The sequence below is a fragment of the Micrasema longulum genome, unplaced genomic scaffold (genome assembly GCF_059751315.1).
Source record: "Micrasema longulum isolate JH-2025_06_02 unplaced genomic scaffold, ASM5975131v1 h1tg001431l, whole genome shotgun sequence".
NCBI classification, from domain to species: domain Eukaryota; kingdom Metazoa; phylum Arthropoda; class Insecta; order Trichoptera; family Brachycentridae; genus Micrasema; species Micrasema longulum.
In genome coordinates, this window is record NW_028278617.1 from 105464 (window position 1) to 124917 (window position 19454).

The 19454-nt window shown below is 29.5% G+C and overlaps 1 protein-coding gene across 2 annotated transcripts; it reads right to left on the bottom strand.

Moving 5' to 3' along the window:
* Positions 1 to 10400: 10400 nt before the first annotated feature.
* Positions 10401 to 19349, bottom strand: aln (divergent protein kinase domain 1C). Of its 2 annotated transcripts, XM_088235745.1 has the most exons (4): positions 19032 to 19349; positions 15679 to 15829; positions 12911 to 13430; positions 10401 to 12730 (listed from the first exon to the last, which is right to left on the bottom strand). In XM_088235745.1, exons 2-4 carry the CDS (start codon positions 15814 to 15816, stop codon positions 12480 to 12482), a joined length of 909 nt encoding a protein of 302 aa, XP_088091871.1. In that variant the 5' UTR covers positions 15817 to 15829; positions 19032 to 19349; the 3' UTR covers positions 10401 to 12479. The 2 variants fall into 2 exon arrangements, with proteins under 2 accessions (XP_088091871.1, XP_088091870.1); XM_088235744.1 differs by having other exon boundaries at positions 10401 to 13430.
* Between the last annotated feature and the right edge of the window lie 105 nt (positions 19350 to 19454).

Genomic DNA, 19454 nt, shown 5'->3' on the forward strand with positions numbered 1-19454 from the left:
ATAGCAGTTTTTCAAATAAAACACACGAGAAAAACTGTTTTTTCGTGCCACGAGAGTGGTTCAGGATACCACCCCTGAAGTTATTAAAAAAAGTAATTTGAGACGGTGCATAAAAAGAAATTTTTTTTGAGACATATAGTATCAGTCAATCCAAAATAGTATGAAAACATAATATTAAAAACAGAAAACATAGTATTCTACTACACTATTAATGGGAATTATATTAATAACCATCACTATTCAAGTAATATTCTTTAATTGCTACACGTTTAGATTAACTACACGACTTTTATTTTTTTTAGTTAATTGGTCAGTTTATAAAATTAGGAACGGCCAATATTTTCAAGAGATATTTTGCCGAACGTCGTTGAGTGAAATTTACACACATGAAGTTTTTTTTTAATTCGTGTATTGTGGTTGTATTTCGTTGCTAATACGCTTATCAGCGTACTGGCCGACGCATTGGCCAGCGTGTAGAGCCGCCTTAACAGGCGCACTTATTGCTTAATTTTTTTTTTTTTTTTATTTATTTACACCTTTTATAAAAACTACAATTTTACGTTTACTTTGCCCAGCTAACAAGGGTACATACCCCTTCCAAGCTAAGCAATTACATTCTAATAAATGATAATAGTTAACAAATTAATAGAGAGCACAGACTTATAAAATATAAATTTACTCGTATACACATTTTAATACATATACATATACATTCACACATACACATATATACACTACACACATATATATATATATATATATATATATATATATATATATATATATATATATACACACATATATACACATGTATATACACACACACATACATACACCCATGCGCATACACATACATACATTCATAAAACATAGACAATTTATTTATAATGCGAAACTTCATGGTTGCCATCTGTATTTATATATTTTAAAATTATTCTTTATTTCCGACATCCAGTAAGAATCTCCAATCCGTGGCATACATAAACTCCCTACGACTAATGTCATGAAAGAGCGAGGTCAACACATTCCGCAACTTGACAACACTCCCGTCTTTCCATGGTTCTGGCAAAAGGTTATAGATCTTTTTGCCTACGTAATAGTGTTGTCTCGATGCCAGAACAGTGTTGACCCCTTCACTTAGTATCAGATCCCTATTAGAGTATTTTGTATTATGGTTGTTGTTGACGCTTGGGTAAGTGTCTCTATTTATGTGTGTAACCACTACCGTTCTCAATATATACTGTTGAATAATATTCAGTATTCTGAATTCTTTGAAGAGCAAGTCACTTGGACAACGAAATGTTTTTTTTTTTTAATTACTCAGATTAAAGATTTCTGTGCAATTGCTACAGGTTCAAGGGCTGTTTTTGTGCAAGCTTCCCAACCAATTAGACCGTAAGTCAACACAGAATTTGCCAGTGCATGTTATAGGTGTTTCAAGTTCGGGACTGTAAGTATATTTCTAAGTGGGATGAAAAAATGTATCAAGCGCTTAATTTTTGCAGTTATGGTTTAAATTTGTTCATCCCACCTCAAATACTGGTCTATAGTTATTCCAACATATTTTATACTTTGAACACTACTTAGTTTTTTGCAGTTGCAATTCACCATCACTGAACAATTATGTAGTTGAAGTTCATGAATTTCAATGGGTTGTCTGGCGGAAGTTGCACTAAAACGAATGAACTTTGTTTTATCCGAATTTAAAGTCAACAGGTTTTCGTCTAGCCATTTTTTAATATTACTTAAGTCATTACTTGCTTTTTTATGAGTTTCTGACCAAGTTGATGCGCTATAAATTATGACTGTATCATCTGCAAATGAAATGATTTGTCCAAGTGACGACTTGTTACACAATTCGTTAATATATATCAAGAACAGTAGTGGTCCCAAAGTGCTCCCTTGTGGAACACCAAATGAAAGCTGAGCAGGTTCGCTTAAGTCACTACCCACTTTCACCCTCTGAAATCTTCCACTTACATAGCTGTTAAACCATTTATATAACTGCTCTGGGATTTCTAAATTAAGTAACCTTTTAAATATAAGAGTAATGAATCTATTGATGTCTTTATTGGTGTTGATCGTCTGGAGAAAAAAAATAGCACTAAGTACTTGGGGCTGTTAGTGGACTCGCAGCTTACTTGGAATGAACATGTTGAGCGCGTGAAAGGAAAGATTGTCCCTGTAGCTGGAATACTGTACAGATTTCAGAGAATGATTCCAGTTTCGCTGCTTCGAGCAATCTATTTTTCTATGGTCCATTCGCATTTATCATACCTATGCTGTGTTTGGGGTTTTGCAACTAAGAGCAAAATTTCTGAGGTGCAGATTATTCAGAATAGAGCGATCAGAAATGTGTTTCACCTACCGTATGATACTCATGTAAGGGACATTTATTTTGAAACAAAAATCATGCCTTTTAGCATGCTTTCCTATTTCGAGATAACTGACACTATCATTAATACTACTCTCGACTCAATGCACAGTAACATAAAGCCAGCTTTCATTGGAGACATCCATCGGTACAGTACCCGATCAAAAAACAATATATATATTGGATCTGTGAAGTCTACGAAGTTTGGTACTAGATCTTTACAATACATAGGTTTCAAGGAATTTAATAAATTGCCACAAAAATTTAAAGTACCTATTTCAAAATATAGAAACAGGACGTGCGAATTGAAGAATTATTTTTTCCAGAAGTACTTTGAATAAATAATGTTAGTTTATAGAGAATGCGCATTCTTGAACATATACCTTTTAATATTTCACCGTTTTTGCTTGTATATGTAATTTTTAATACTATTTAAATGTTATTTGTGTTTTTTTCTTTTTATATACTTTTTTTGGCTTGTATACATAATTTCAATTTTTTCAACGTTTTTGATAAAAAAAATTAACCTGTATTGGGTGTGCGCATATTTTGTTAATTAAAAAAAATGATTTTATTTTGTACTAGTTCAGTATGTATATATACATCCATGTAATTTTTAAACTTTTTCAATTTTCTTTCCCAGATTGCATAATGTAAACATTATTTTGAATTTATTTCCATGCCTAGTATTCTGTTTATTCTGTTATTTTCAAGTATTTTTCACACCCTTTTTAATTTGTAGTATATCATAATTTAAATTTTTCTGCTTTTGTTAAATAATATTATAGTTTAAAATTTAAAAACGTCTCTAAAAAAAATATTATCTGTATGTCCCTAAATGAGTTTTTTTTTTTTAAAACTCCTTGGGAATATTGTATATAATTATGTATAATATGTTTTCAATAAAATAAAAAAATAAAAATATAATTTTATGTGAAATAGTGTCAAAAGCTTTCGCTAGTTCCAGAAAAATAGCCAAGCATTTTTTTCTACTGTCTAGATGTTTAGCAATTGTTTCCGTCAATTTAGCTATTGCGTTTTCAGTACCAGTAGCCTGTCCGAAATCCATATTGGTTTTCTGAGAGTAAATGATTTTTTTCTAAATAACTAGTAAGTTTTAGTTTGTCAATTTTTTCAATTATTTTAGAAACAGTATTGAGCAAGGAGATAGGTCTATAGTTATCAATACATTTATTGTCACCACTTTATATTTTAAAGAAATAAATAATAAATTAATAATAATATATAATATTATCATTGGATTATTATCAATACCACAAATCACAGATTGCAATCTCATAATTACCTATTGTGCATATATACACCCTACATCTAGGTAGGTACCTATGCAGGTCATTGTTTACTTTGAGAGTATTGAGTTTTGATAGTAAAATCAGTGTAAGTAAGCTGATTATTGGATCGAAATTCCAAAACTGAAAAAAAAAAAAACAATAAAAAGTGCAAATAATATACGAAACAGGCGTGATTTCTTAAACTGTTTTTTATGCTGGGTTGTTCTGAATTATAATAATAGGAAAAATGTTAGGTAGGTATTAAATAAAAACTTATTTTTATTTTCGTAGGAACCAGAGTTTAGCTTTCCTCAAACCACGAAAGGGGAGGCGGGGGGTTCTTCGAATCGGAAAAATGAATGTAATAGCCATGATATAGCTTGATTAGAATGACATTTGTCAGAAAAAGTGACGACATAACTTTGTAGTAACGTCTAATGTGTCATTTATATTGACACACGAAAAATCATTCGTACCTGGCGTGTTAATTTATTTTTTTGATATAATGCTAGACACATAAATCAACATAAATATATAAAATCAGCTTTAAAACTAAAAATAAACTAAAATAAAAAACCTAATTATCAACGACGTTTTTACAAGGTTACATCATTTTGCAAAAACGTTAGAGATGGGACAAATTGATCGAATGAAAAAATAATTCAATTGATGTTGTTCATGAAAAAAGTATAAATATCTTATTTTTTGGTGAATAATTGTGTCAAACACACTACAATATGCTTGTTTTTGCGTTTTTATATTAATTTTCATAAACAGAGTTTCATGATTGCTTGAAAAAACTGATAAAATCGATTTGATCAGTGATCAATAATTTCCCATCACTAATGACATTAGTTTGAAAGCTATCATTTTAATCAAGCTACATTTTAAGGACTATAGATAAAATAATAAGAATAGTTATCTGTCTGAAAATACGTAGATACAGTAATTATGTTGACATCGTAATCGTTGTGTAGGTCTCATTAATCGGATAAGTACTATCTACAAGTAGGCACAGAGAAGATATTCGTATAATCTATTTTTATAGTCGAAGACCATATGTGTTGCACAACAAATATAGATTTCTTTAATTGAAACGCATCGCCATGGCCATAATATTTTAACACAAATTTATGCGAACTTTATCGTGTACCTACATACTTGTGAGACCATGAATCACGAAATAGTTGTAACGTCCATAAAGCGAGCATATCAAAAGTATAAAATAAATCATGTTCTCAAAGACACAACGATGGTTGAAGGATTTTTTTTTAAATATTATTATTTTTCCACATCCGCTCCTTAATGGAGCATCTGGACATCACCAGACGCCTCCAGCAGTGTGATTCTGAAAGTTCTTGTGGGGGTAGAGACAGAGACCCTATCGCCAGCCAGCACTCTCGCCTCTTTTTCTTATGGTAGATCCTAAATATAAACCTATATCATTTCGGATTAACAATAACAGATGATTTAAAATGGGAATGTCACATATTAAGCATAACAAAAAACCCAATTCAATTATCTACTTGATTAAAAAAGCCTTCTGATATATAACACCAAATATGCTACTAAAAATATACAAAACCTGTATCAGACCTACTCTCGAATACGGGTTTCAGATATGGAATCTTTATTTTGTTAAGGATATAAACCTGTTGGAAAGAGTCCAAAGACGAGCTACAAAGTTGTTGCCGAGCCTAAAATGGCTTCCATATGTGGAGAGGCTGGAAACTCTCGGTCTCACAACGCTGCAGGAACGGCGATAAAGGGGTGACCCGATAGAGACATACAAGATACTCAACAATCACTATAGTTGCCCAAATTTGGATCCCATGTTCAAGCTTAAACAATATGCTCGTCTTCGAGGCCACAGCCCCAGGCTGGAGAAAACGAGATTCAATCTAAATCCACGGAAGCATTTCCTGAACAATAGGTTTGTTGATGGTTAGAACAAGCTACCACATGACCTGATTTCAATGTGTAGTTTCAATGGGTTCAAACATGGAACTAGATTTGTTTCGGAAAAGTTAAAGTGCGCCAACAACTAACTTTTGTTAAAATAGATTTGAGGAAATCAGCTTTAAGCTGCTAGCTTAAAATGAATATAATAGTAAATAATAACAATAATAATTTAAACAAAATAACATTGTTTATATTATGCTTGTTATGTAATCTATATAGATTAGTTCTGGTACTGCCTCCATGCTTACAAAAGTTTTATCAATTCAATTTTAATTTTATTATATTGATTTATGAATTTGTGGGGAGTCGTGGATTTAAATCACCATCATTCCTCTGTATGTACCCAAAAAAGGTGCACGGGACATTGCTTTGGTACCAGCTACAATCACAGTTTACATCGATCATGTGCAATATTATGTTTAAAAGCCTCCTTAAAGAAATTAAAAGATACCTATAATTAAGGTGAAAATAAAATTAAATGAACACCTGGCCAAAAAAACAAGTTTATGATTTATAAGGACTAATAAAAAATGACAATGAATAAAAGAAAACAACAGCCATCTTACCAAAAAATACAATATTTACAAATAAATAAAATTAATAGAATAATGAACACATAAAAATAGAACACGTTATGAAATGAAAAGGTTTTTTGTTTACTCGGTCTTAATTTTTTTTTTCATACGGAGTAATCCCAGATCAGCCTCCCCTCTTTCAAACAGGAGAAAATAAATATAATATGAATGTTTAGAAAAAAGTAAAATTGGTTATATAGGTAGGTACGGTTAGATTATATTATTTATTGTTTCAGCATTTACTTCTTGGAAAAACATTTTAAATTTATTTAAAATAAAACACTTTGTAATTTTTACCACGTAAGAGTTTATATAATTAGAACACAACTAGTTTCAGGTATTCTGAATTACATATCATCAGGTGTAAAATTTTAAACTTTATTAGCTACTGTACAGTTAGATGAGGTCATAATTATTATTTGCAATTAAGGTTCAAGCATTTTCTTTATAGTTGTTTGGAGTGAGGAAATATATATCGATTTCAGAAAAAAAAAAAAAAATTTAGGATTCTGGGAAAAGATATTTTCTTATTTTTATATGTGCTTGATATACCAATATATAAATAATACTTACAATACCTGTAGACTTCTACCTGCTATTACGTTTGACTCACACACGAAAGGTTCCGGGTTCGATTCCTGGTGAAAACACTGTAATTTGGCCTGCTGGCCAGTTGTAGTGCAGAAATAAATAAATAAATAAATAAATAAATAAATAAATAAATAAATAAATAAATAAATAAATAAATAAATAAATAAATAAATAAATAAATAAATAAATAAATAAATAAATAAATAAATAAATAAATAAATAAATAAATAAATAAATAAATAAATAAATAAATAAATAAATAAATAAATAAATAAATAAATAAATAAATAAATAAATAAATAAATAAATAAATAAATAAATAAATAAATAAATAAATAAATAAATAAATAAATAAATAAATAAATAAATAAATAAATAAATAAATAAATAAATAAATAAATAAATAAATAAATAAATAAATAAATAAATAAATAAATAAATAAATAAATAAATAAATAAATAAATAAATAAATAAATAAATAAATAAATAAATAAATAAATAAATAAATAAATAAATAAATAAATAAGTAAATAAATAAATAAATAAATAAATAAATAAATAAATAAATAAATAAATAAAATAAAAAAAAAAAAAAAATAAGGCCCTTTCCAAGCAAATGTAATAAAAACTGAAATAAATGCAACTTAATTGTACTTATGTAATATTAAAAAAGCATAATAAAAATATTACATTCGTGAAGGCAGGATGATAAGTCTCATGATTCTGATACCAGACTAGGGACTATGAAATATTGCACCTTAAAATAAATATTGCATGTCAAACGTACAATCGAGCCCGAGACTTAGGTAGGCAAACACGGTAACATCTAAAACACGAAGCAGACTTATCTTCACTCAATTTCCCTGTTCAGGGTTTTTCAGGACCATAAAACATTCGTCAAAGGTTCTAGTTTTATTTAGCGAACATAATTTTATTTTCTGTTCCGCCCAGACCACGGGAAACGGGAAAAGCAAAAATAATATTTTAATGTATATAATAATACTAAATACATTTTTTCGGTACCTATCTGAATATCAGATCTCTGTCAAATATGTTTGCTATTCAAGTTGGTACGGTATCTAAAATGTATCAGAAAAGTTTTGTATTGGTTCACGTAGGTGGCGGTAACGCCGGTATCGTTTTTAAATTATAAAGGAATAAAATAATTCAATCAATAAAAAATAGCAAATTGCGAAAAAACGTAATTCACGGAAAATTGGATATTTAAAAACAGTTATAAGCAATTTTTTAAAAACTCAATTTTGAATTTTGCAAAAAATATATACAAAATGTAAAGTACAAAAATTAAAAAAACCGTATATTTGAGATTTAAAGTATTTTAAATACACGATTCTCAATTTAAAATAGACGTTATATCTATTAAGATTAACGAACACATTTAATCATATTTTTTTTACATGTCCTTTAATGATTGGGACGAAAAAATAAATTTGATATTTTACTTATGTTTACTTTCCAATTTATTTATCTCAAATTCTTTCTTGTACAAATTGTTTATTGATCAATTCTGTTCATATTTTTTTATGTTCAAACTGTTCTTTATTATAATTTGATTCATTGAAATAATTATGTTTAAATTAATTCTTTATTTTTTTACAATAAATTTATCTTACATTTATTTATTTTATTTTTATTTTATTAACATAAACGGCAAATCTGCCTTATACAAAAATTTATAATACTGACATATTTGGCTTTATATTAAAAAAAAAAAAAACATAAATTTCCTTATACCCAAGATTTATAAAACAAAGTAAGCCTGAAAATTATACAAGATTTATATTTTAAAAAATAACCTAAAAATTATTCAGCATATTCAGTAGAAAGTTTAAATAATAAAACATTCTACAGTAATACAACAACAAAATCATAAGTACTGTTTCATACAGCTGGGCAAAGTGAACAAAATACTGTATATATTATGAAATGCATGAATAAATCAATGTAATTACCATACACCATCTTTGAAAAAGTTCAAAAGGTTTGTTCTATAGGAACAATACCCTGCACTAAATATATCAGATACGTGGGAATAACTATTGCCGAGTTCATGAAGTCTGTTTATTACGGCATTACAAGTATACACTGTCCGTGAATTATTGCTACAAAACGGTGGCACTTGTCTAGTCATTCTTCCAGGCACCCTGAAGTTGATGAGAGATAATAGTTCAGGGCAATCCCATGTTGAATTTACAATTTTTAATAAATTTAAAAGGTCTATAATTTTTCTTCTATCGTTAAGTTTGAACAAATTTCATGTTTTTAGTAAAAAACCGTAAAAGGTAATCGTAATTTATAGGTTTATGTAAAATATTTTAACTTTATTATTGCTCCCTGGCGTTTATTTTTTCTTAGTCAAATCGTAATGCGACGATTTATTAAAAAACAAAAAGAAAGAGCCTTTTCTGAAATTATTATATTTTTGTTGTAGGGTATGATCTAAAGCCCTTGCTTGCGACCGCGACCCGCAGGTTGAAAAACACAGGTGGAAAGTAATCGTTTGCAGTAGCGACAGGTCACAAAATCTGTAAATGCCTAGAATTTCATATATCCTTTTCAGAAAGATTGCCCATCTTTGTTGAAATATTACATATTAAAACATTTTTGATAGTTTTGGGGAAAGTTTTAAGGATAAATATTTTGTTAAGACGTGTTTTTAAAAACATTTAATTATAATTTTTTAGGTAGGTGGAATAATTAATTTGAAAAATCTCACATGTATCTTTTATTATTAACAAATTACAACAGGGATGGAGAATACCTTAAAGAAGGGATTATGGATGTCTAGGCATTTACAGGGCTTATAACCTGTAATGGCTGGTTTAAGTGGTTACAACTGTGTAACATTCACCATTTTGCCTATGTTTGAAGATCCATATTTCTTCAATTAGTTGATTTTAGTGAAGTTTAATATTAAATATAAAGGGGCCATTTAAACCAGCCAATAACAGGTCATAAGTCCTGTAAATTAATTAAAGCTTTAATGTATTTTTTATCCCTGTTGTAATTTGTTAATCTTAATGACGCCCGAGAGGGTGAAATCCAGTCTTTTGTCTACAAAAAATTGGACAAACTCAAATATAATATCTATTATATTAGATTAGCGTGATTCCTTCATACTTTAAGTATTTTTTTATTTTATTGTAATGTGATGATGTTCATCTGTAAAGTTGGCCACATGTGGTTCACTTAGGAAATTTCACCTTTCCACCCTCTATATAATAATTTATTGATTTAAAAACACATATCGTCGGTGATACTGCAATACTGCGTAGTGCGTAACTATCATATGTTTTTTTTGGCAGGGGATCTTGAAAAAGAGTTCTATTATTAGAAAAGTTCTAGTATTACATTACTTACAATTTTAATCAGCCAAAAATATCACTTGAGTATCAGAAAAACTATTATTATTAATAATTAAGAGTTAATTATCAATAATTAAGATTAAAATTAGCAATAATTAAAAACTAACGGCCCTTTTAGTTCACATGACGAATTTTTTTTTTTTTTTTTTCGTAAAATGACCGGTTATGCTGTATTGCAATTTCACCGACGATATACAATATGGTAAAGAAAACTGCCGATTTATACTGTAAAAGGATTTAATAAAAATAAATTAAGATAAGTTTCAAAATATTTACAAAAATTTATTATCCCGAAAATATTGGATGATGACCAAAAAATGAAAGGAAATTCACAAATAAAAAAAACGATAAAGCTAGGTATTAGTTTGATGTTAGAACTATACATAAAACGTTTACACAATTTTGTTAATTAGTAATGTGATTTTTAATTTATTATCTGGGTAAATAATTTAACAATAGTTTTTTTTATACAATCTTAATCAAAGCGTAATGCTTTGATTAAGGAACACTTGTATTACAAAACTTAATTAAGTGATTTGACATAAAATAAATACGTAGTTTAATTATTAAAAATTACATGATAGCGCTTAAGATTAATATTTTATTGTTTTAGGTGGTGAATCTAAAAATCTCTTATTAAAATTTGTTTGTAATGGATTAAACTATCTAATTTATTCCTAATCTAAACATTATAATGTGAGCAACCATACTTGGTCCACTGATTGAAAATTGAAAATGATTGTTTCCTAGAATATCTACGAATTATTTAAATCTTAGGAAGCCTATTAATTAATATAAAAAGATTTATGACTTCTTAAACATTTTAATTTTGGTAGAAATTTAGAAGTGAATTATTTTATTAAAATGTTTGCAATAGTGAAAAGATCTTTCAATACAAATCACATTGGAATTAATTGCAAAGTTGAAAGTAATTAATATGCGAATTAATGTAAACATTTAGCAATTCTATGTTTTTTGAAGATGATTTCACAGCTGCAAGTCAATTTTGTCAGCTTTTTATAAATAAAAATCACAGCATGTTTCTTCAGGAAATTGGAAGGATTTGAATCTGTTAGAAAACTAATCTTCTAGTACAATTAAGCACCATGTCATGTTTTCAAGATGTTGTTAAAATATTTCACCAACAAAAAGGTGAATCTTCTTGATGCGACTGGAAATTCACAAGATAAAAATCCTAGGGCTGAACGCTAGATTTCTTAAAATGTGTTGTACAATAAACGTCAAGATGATGGAATCATGTTTCCTATTATGACGGAGAAAAATATACATATAAGCTAGTATTGCGTAGATATTTTTTTACTTTAAAAAACTGTTCAGCATAAATCTGCCAGTGTTCACATTAATTCGCACAATACGGAATATTTCTACATACATATATGTGCGTAAACTAAAATACAAATGAGATGATATAGTACGTATTTAGTTAGTTTTCTGATAAAGTAAGAATACGTTTTTATGGAAAAACAAATTTGAAAATGGTAGATACTGAAACTCTTTAATAAAACACGAACTTGATTGATTAACTTTTTGATTGATATCTTAAATAAATTCACACCTAATATTCTCAGAAAATCAGTCAGCTATTCTGATATGATTATTTTTTCGGATTATTTGCCAAAGAAACAAAAGTACCGAAATTTCAGTTACATGTTAGTTTTGTAATTTCTAGAATAATTTTAGTTAATAGTACATTATGGGACATCAAAATTCGGGGACAGTTAAAATCAAAAGTATACTTTTAAGGGCACTATTTTATAAGTGACTTTTGAAATTTTGTTATTACAAACTACGATAAAAATTGTAAAAAAATGGTGCTATTCACTTAAACATCCATGTGGAAGACCAAAACTCTTCCAATTAGAATTAGAAAACAAATCTATCTATCTGCATATCGCAGGAGGCATCTTCTATCACATCCTTTTCATGTTAATTTTATCACACTGGCTATATATACTTGATCGAAATGGATCCAAAGTATAACGACTACTTTGAACCGAAGTTTAGAAGGCAAAATTTTCTATATACATATATTTATCTATAACTTTCGATAATCGAAATCTTCCAAATAATGGACTACCGTGTGATTTTATAATTAATTAAATCTTTTAACTACTAAATTCTAAAGAATTTTTAAGAAGATTCGACAAAAAAACTATAAATTTATTAACTTTTAATACAATATGTCAAGAGTAGATACTAATGATTTTACCTTGAATTTAATTCATTTCAAATAAGGTATCTACTATTTTTATTAAACATTAATAGGTTTATCTAAATTCAATTCCTTTTGACCAAAGTGTTGTATAAGGATCTTCTTAGTTCTTTGGATGCTGGGGCGGCGTTAGGGTCTGCACATCGTCTGAGGATAGACGACAGGACGGACGGTGCTCTCCTGGACACCAGTAGGCCGGGAAGCATCACCCTCGCGCGCACCACCCACCCCAAGTACACTTTCTCACACACCATTTGCAAGTTATCCGTGTTCCCCGCTTCCTCAGAAGCGCAGGGGCTCCCCTGGGATTTGACTCCTTTCAAGTCCAGATACCGCAACTTGCCACCGGCAGCGCCGAAATGAGAGAGTTCAACATCGCACAATTTTAAGTGAGCTTTATCGAATTTCTCTAGAAGCTCCAGAATAAGTACAGCCAGTCGACAGCGCCTCTCCCATTCTTCTTTGCTTTCTTCCAACGAAAAGAGCGCGGAAGAACCTTTCAAGGGTTCTGCGTGTTCCACAGCGTAGAATGTCCCGCAGGACCCTACCTTCTTGGGAAACAATCCTCTACCGGAAAACATGACCGTTAGAAGATATTCGTAGTCCTGTAACAGAAGCCAGGCGTTGTCCATTTCAATTGCCCGCCTCGAAATATCATTCTGATTTATGGACGTAGACTCGTCGTCTCTTGGCAGCTGGCCCAATTCCTCCGCTTTTTTATCTGATATGGATATGTTTAATTTCAGCAGAACCATTTCTTTAATCATGTTTTTAAATTCATCGTTGGATGGAAAATGGCGGTCATTCTTTTCGTCGATCCAGAAAAGATGGTCAGGTTCGAAGACGGTGGTTTTCTGAGGGGACTTAAATATGAGCTTTTTATTATCGAGGGTGGCTGAGAAGGCAGCGTGCTGGTTGTTGGTTGTCTGGTGGCAGGAAACTCCTTCTACTGCTTCCAGAACACAGAGTGGCTCACACAAGTTGCCGAGAGCTTCGCCTGACATGTGCTCTATACACTAAAATAAAATTACACAAAATATTAATACAGTTTATGTACATCAAAATTGAGAATTATTTTTTTCTGGTGGGTTGAGAATGGGGAAAAAAGAACTATCAGAACTGTTTAGGTTTGGGTAAAAACACATTGATTCTCAATGAAAATTGATACAAAAAGTTCGGTACCAAAAAAATTCCTCCATCTATCAGTTATTTATTGTTTATTTACTTTAAATAAATTCACCTATTTGTGTTTATTTATTTTCGAAATTTTTCGCATAAATAGGTATACGTATTTAATACTAGGGAATCTATATAAAACCAGCGAATTAGAAAATGAATACGGAGCGTCCTCCGGTTAGAATACTCTTCATCTAACATGGCTCAGCCTGTCCTAAGATGGAGATTTGTTTTGTTTTAACGTACAGTTGCGAGCACTGAAATCTTTCCACGTATTAGAAAGGGCTAGTGCAGGTATAAATTAGTTCTAAGAACTAATTACCCCCACCCTTTATTTTTTTTCTACCTGAAAAGGGTCTTAATCAAATAATGAGACCAGTTTTATTGTGAATTTCAACGTGTCGACATCAAGTATTAATATTTTTGTGAATTATGCTAAATTTAAGCAATTAAGCGTTTTACAAAAAAATATAATTTTAACTTTGGCGACGCAAAAAGTGAGTTCCAGAGCTATAGCAGTTCAGATCGGATGCAGTCACACTGCAGTGTAAGATTGTATATATATATTTTTTTATAGGTTGTGCAAGTCTAGAGCGAAAAAAAGGTGAAGGGCATAAAAAAAATAACACATGCTGAGGATTGACTGCTGAAGCGAATCTGTTTGCAGAATTGATTAAAAATGCCGTAGATATAAGAACAGAGTTCATAAAGACTGGTGGTTCTGAAGTGGATGTTCACACCGTACGCCGAAGACTCCGGGAGAGCGGCTTTTTTGCCAGGAGGCCAGCAAAAAGGCCACTACTGACTTAAAAAATGCGCATTGTCCGCTTAGAATGGGCTAAAAAATATAAAACTTCGACTCAAGTCGGTTGACGACGAGTTATTTTCTCCGATGAGAGTAAATTTTATTTATTTGGTTCTGATGGAATTCAGTACGTGAGACGAAGATCTGGATAACGTTTAAGCGATAAGTATCTTAGACCAATAGTGAAGCATCCTGCTGGACAAATGGTCTGTGGATGTTTCATGGAGGAGGCAATTAGCATTCATAAAAGGAACTGTGAATGCAGAAGTTTACAAAAAAAAATTGGAAGAATATTTATTCCCGTCAATTGAAATGCACTATTCCTATATTTCTGAGTGCATTTTCCAAGACGACTGCACCGTGTCACCGAGCAAAAACTGTAAGTATTATTTTTTTCTGACACTCTGATTTATGATGTTCAAAAAAATATAACACTATTAAAATAGTTTTTAGGTCATAGAAAAAATAAAAATTTGGTGAAATCCATGCCAAAACGTATCAAAGCAGTAATAAAAAAAGGAGAAACAACAAAGTACTGATTTTGTTGGTTTTTGATAATTGTTATACCTATTATTATATAATTACATACCTATGTAATTTTATTTTAAATAAATATGTGGTTTTTAAAATCATATGAGCATTTTTCATTTGTGTGCGAAAAAATCGAAAATCAACAAATGAATTACAAAATTGTGAAAAAAAAAATTTTGCTCACTAAATATGCACTTACTTAATATCATCTTCAAACAGTGTTGCTTAATAATTTGGACTAAAGATATAAAGAAATTACAAAAAAAACATATTATTTAAAAAAACTGATATTTTCAGTCTGGAAAGATTTCAGTGCTCGCTACTGTATATGTTTCTATATTATGAAAATATTTAAAAAGTAAAAATGAAAATAAATCAACTGGATGACTTTGAAGCAATTTCTGTAATAATTCATAAAAACTAAAAGAAAAACGACGAACTAAAAGAGTATTTATTTATTTATTTATTAGTGTATACACGGCACAAATGCCTTTTATGAACATAAACAAAAATACAATTAACATACAGTGTTCTATTACAAAATTATGAAATAAGATGATAACAATATATCTATACATATTACACAGTTGTTTTATAAATGTTCTGTATAATAACTTTGGGATTTTAATACTGAAAGTACTTAGGTAGAAAAATAATAAAAATAAAGATAACGCGGTATATTATATTCATTGAATTGATAAGTGCAAGTTATTTTATCAATTTTTCAAATCAATGGGAATTTTGTAACTTACCACCCTGTCGACGTGTTCCCATACCGATGAGTTTGTGCAAAGGAGCCCCCAGTGGAACAGGAAGGTAGCGGCACCCACGGCCCCCAGGAGCGCCCCTGCCCCCGCCACGAGGCGCCGCCCTGACCGCCCCGCCCTCATCCAACGTCAGAATCTAGGAAGAAATTAATAGTTAGGTTGGTTAAAGGGTACACTCATTTTACCTCATTGCACCTGAAGCTTAAGACTGATTTCATGTAACAAAAGTGATCGAGATACGCTGCCATTGATACACCAATACAGTGCTTTTTGCACCAAAAGGCACGGGAAGGGAATGACGATGATGATATTTAACGTTGTTACCTCTCTAAGTGCATGGCCATAGTGGCGAGCGTTTTGCGGCGCGGTGTGAGTGCGGTGAACTCAAACATATTATGGGCTGCCTATGGCCATGCACTTATGGTGTAAGATGCTCTTGTTTTACAATAATTTATGGTGCAAAATATTTTTTCAATGCCTAAGCTTCTTAAATTTAATAATGGTTAAAAATATAGTTTATTAAAATAATCAATGAATACAGTATGAATGTTAGTATGGAATGAGTTTCATAATTTTTAATTGAGTAAGTAATTTATTAAAATTATTTTCTCTTGTAAAAGAATAGTCATTTTGTGTTACATATATATTATGCAATTTTAATCATAAGAAAATCTTGTTTTTTGGAAAGTTTGTTAAATATGTTCAATTAACATATTATATTGTTCTTTTTAAAAACTTGTATTATAGATGCTTTTGAAAAAATATCTTCCACAGCATTTACGCAAAAATCTTTGAGTAGGAACTATGTAAATTGATATTGTACAAAAGTTGAATTAAAATAAATAAAATAGATTGATACACTCTGAGATTGTTTATTTATATTTTTCCGTGCAATTATAGAGGATGTAAAATTGATTTATAGAACCTCCCATTCTATAGGTTCATAGTGTAAAATTGATTGTGTAGTATGTATAGTTAAATACCTACACGCTTTTATGGATAAAATATTACTAAATAAAACAAACTATAATACAAAACGCTTGTGGGTAAAAAAAATATAAATATATTAAAAATTTGACAAATATAGAAATAACAAAATAAATCATGAACATTTTAACTATAAACTTAAGTATATAGCAGTGGCGAATGGTGATTTTATTTACAGGTAAGCTATAAAAAAAGATCATATATTTGTACCTACATAGGAGGTACATAATATAATGTAAGTAATAAATATTATAAATTGATATTTTTCTGTGGTTCTGTGTGATACAACAACTCTCATCCATAAAATCAACTCAAACGATGTAACTTCGTGATATATTATATTATATGGATGTATTATCCATTACTTTAATATTTGATTCATTAAAAATAAATAAAAAATACCGCTATGAATTTAGTCGATATTAGATATTCAATTGAAATGTCAACTGGCCGAATAGTTCTAGTAATTAATAGTGCTAAAAACGGCCGCGTGGAGCGCTATATGTCCTGCAATATGACGCATGAAAGTAATTATGGTCTTATGTCAAAAGTACCATCTCAAAGAAAAATAATCCTTAAGAAACAATGTTTGAAATACTGTTTTCCAAATCAAGAATCTTCAAATAATTTGTGTAATCTGCAAGTTTAATCTAGGAGAAAAATTCAAATTCAACAGGTTAATACATTCAAAATATAGTATACTTATTTGTATGAAAAAATAAGCTGGAATAATTGGCTAGTTTCTTGGCTCACCGCAGGCGCTGCGCTGGCGCTCTTTGTTAAAATTTATATTTATATTAGGATAAAAATACAAACGGTGGAACTGATTCAAAATAAATGTTAATTATTTATTTGTTTTTCTGTAATTAAAGTTACAATAAAACATTAATATAATTAGTCAAATAAAATGGTAAGCTGTGCATAATCGCTTCTATACACGGTTCGCCCCTGGTGTATAAGTATAGCAAAATAACAAATAACAAAAAATAAAGTTTTGAGTTCGGATAAGGCAACGGGAAAACACTCTGGTCATTTTTTCCCAAGAATCACTACGGCGAGTACATCAATAAGCATCAAAATATCAATTTTAATAATAAACACATATCCAAACCAATAAAAATTTCAACATAAATTGAAATAGGCACTAACAGAAAAACCCACCAAAACCTGATAGTGCCTATTTAACAGAAAATAGAAACTTACAGTAAAATTAGAAGGAAGATAGAACTTAATAACTAATAAAAAAATTACAACAAAATAATTAAAATATTAACAAACTTAATCTTATATTAATGATAAATTATAACTATTAAAATTAAAATTAAAAATTAAACGTCGGAAATAATAATGACAAAATATGAGAAGAATAACTAGTAATAGTTCTACATTATCTCTGAGAAGAATCGAGTTTGACATTATGCAAAAAGAATTCTATATTTGAAAATGAATTATTTCATCTTTTGGAATTCAACCATAAACAAGTAACTAGGTACCTAATTAAATTGAATATTTGAATATTGACTTTTTAAGTTATAGAACTCAATCATAAACAAGTACTTAGGTTATCGTATCGTATACTTAGTATTTTTCTATTTTTTATTGAGTGGATACAATCTAACTACTGCTCCTTAATTTGACTGTAATTGTTTATGTAATGGTATTTATTTTTAAGAAGGATTAATATTTAAATATAATAAACTGCCATTCCGAATATAATAAACTGCCCGATGAGCTAAGACACGAAAAACTGAATAAAAAATTCAGAAGTGTCGCAATTGAAAATATTTCTTAAATCTTTTTGATATTGATAATTATTAATGTAGTTAATATAAGATGGTGTTTTATGTTTCTTATACAGTAATGTTTTCTTTTTATTTCGGATGTATTAATTTGTATGATATTATGTATTGTCAAACTTTTTTTTCTTCTTATGTAGGTACGGTCCCAAATGAGTTTCTAATAACTCCTGGGAGTATAATATGTAATTTTTGTCGTATATGTTTTATTAATAAAAAAGTAAATAATAATAAATAAATAGGTAAACTTCACCAGCAACCCACAAAAAGAGGCTTTGTGAGGTTTTTGTATTTATTAGGTGTACTTTTTTATATGTACTCATGTAATTAATAAATGAATAAAAATAAAAAATAAATAAGGCTGATCATCTTGTATATGCAACAAATTTAGTGTCAGCTACTTGCGTATAGTTAAATAACTATTATAAAAAACGCAAATAAATCAATGAAAAATGCACCGAGATTTAAAAGTTTAATTAATATAAATAAAATAATTCGATCCAAAAAATCAAATAAACAGTTTTTAAAATATTGTTGCTAGTGTTAAAAACTCACCCAAAAATAAGCATTATATTCGTTTATTTTACCGCCTTGTATTTTTAAACGCATATTCGATGTAAACAAAACTTATATAACAGATTCGATTTTTAAAAATTCATGACAGTTAAAACATCTGCAATGCGGCGTGAACGAATTATTCACGAACGTAAAACTCACATTAACACTATTTGGTCATTTCTAAGGAAGACTTGATTTGAGTTTAGTTAAATATTATATTTATTCGCTGTCTGAGACCATTATTTGTTATTAAGTCCCACAGAAATACATTGTGCCGGCTTCAGCACGAATTGACAGCCGATTCAACTTGGTACTTGGATGGGAAATTGAAACAGCTGATTAGAGACGCATTTGGCGCCGGCGCGGACATGAACAATTTGAGCATGCGCATTGTTTTAAGAACAACATTATTCGAACGTT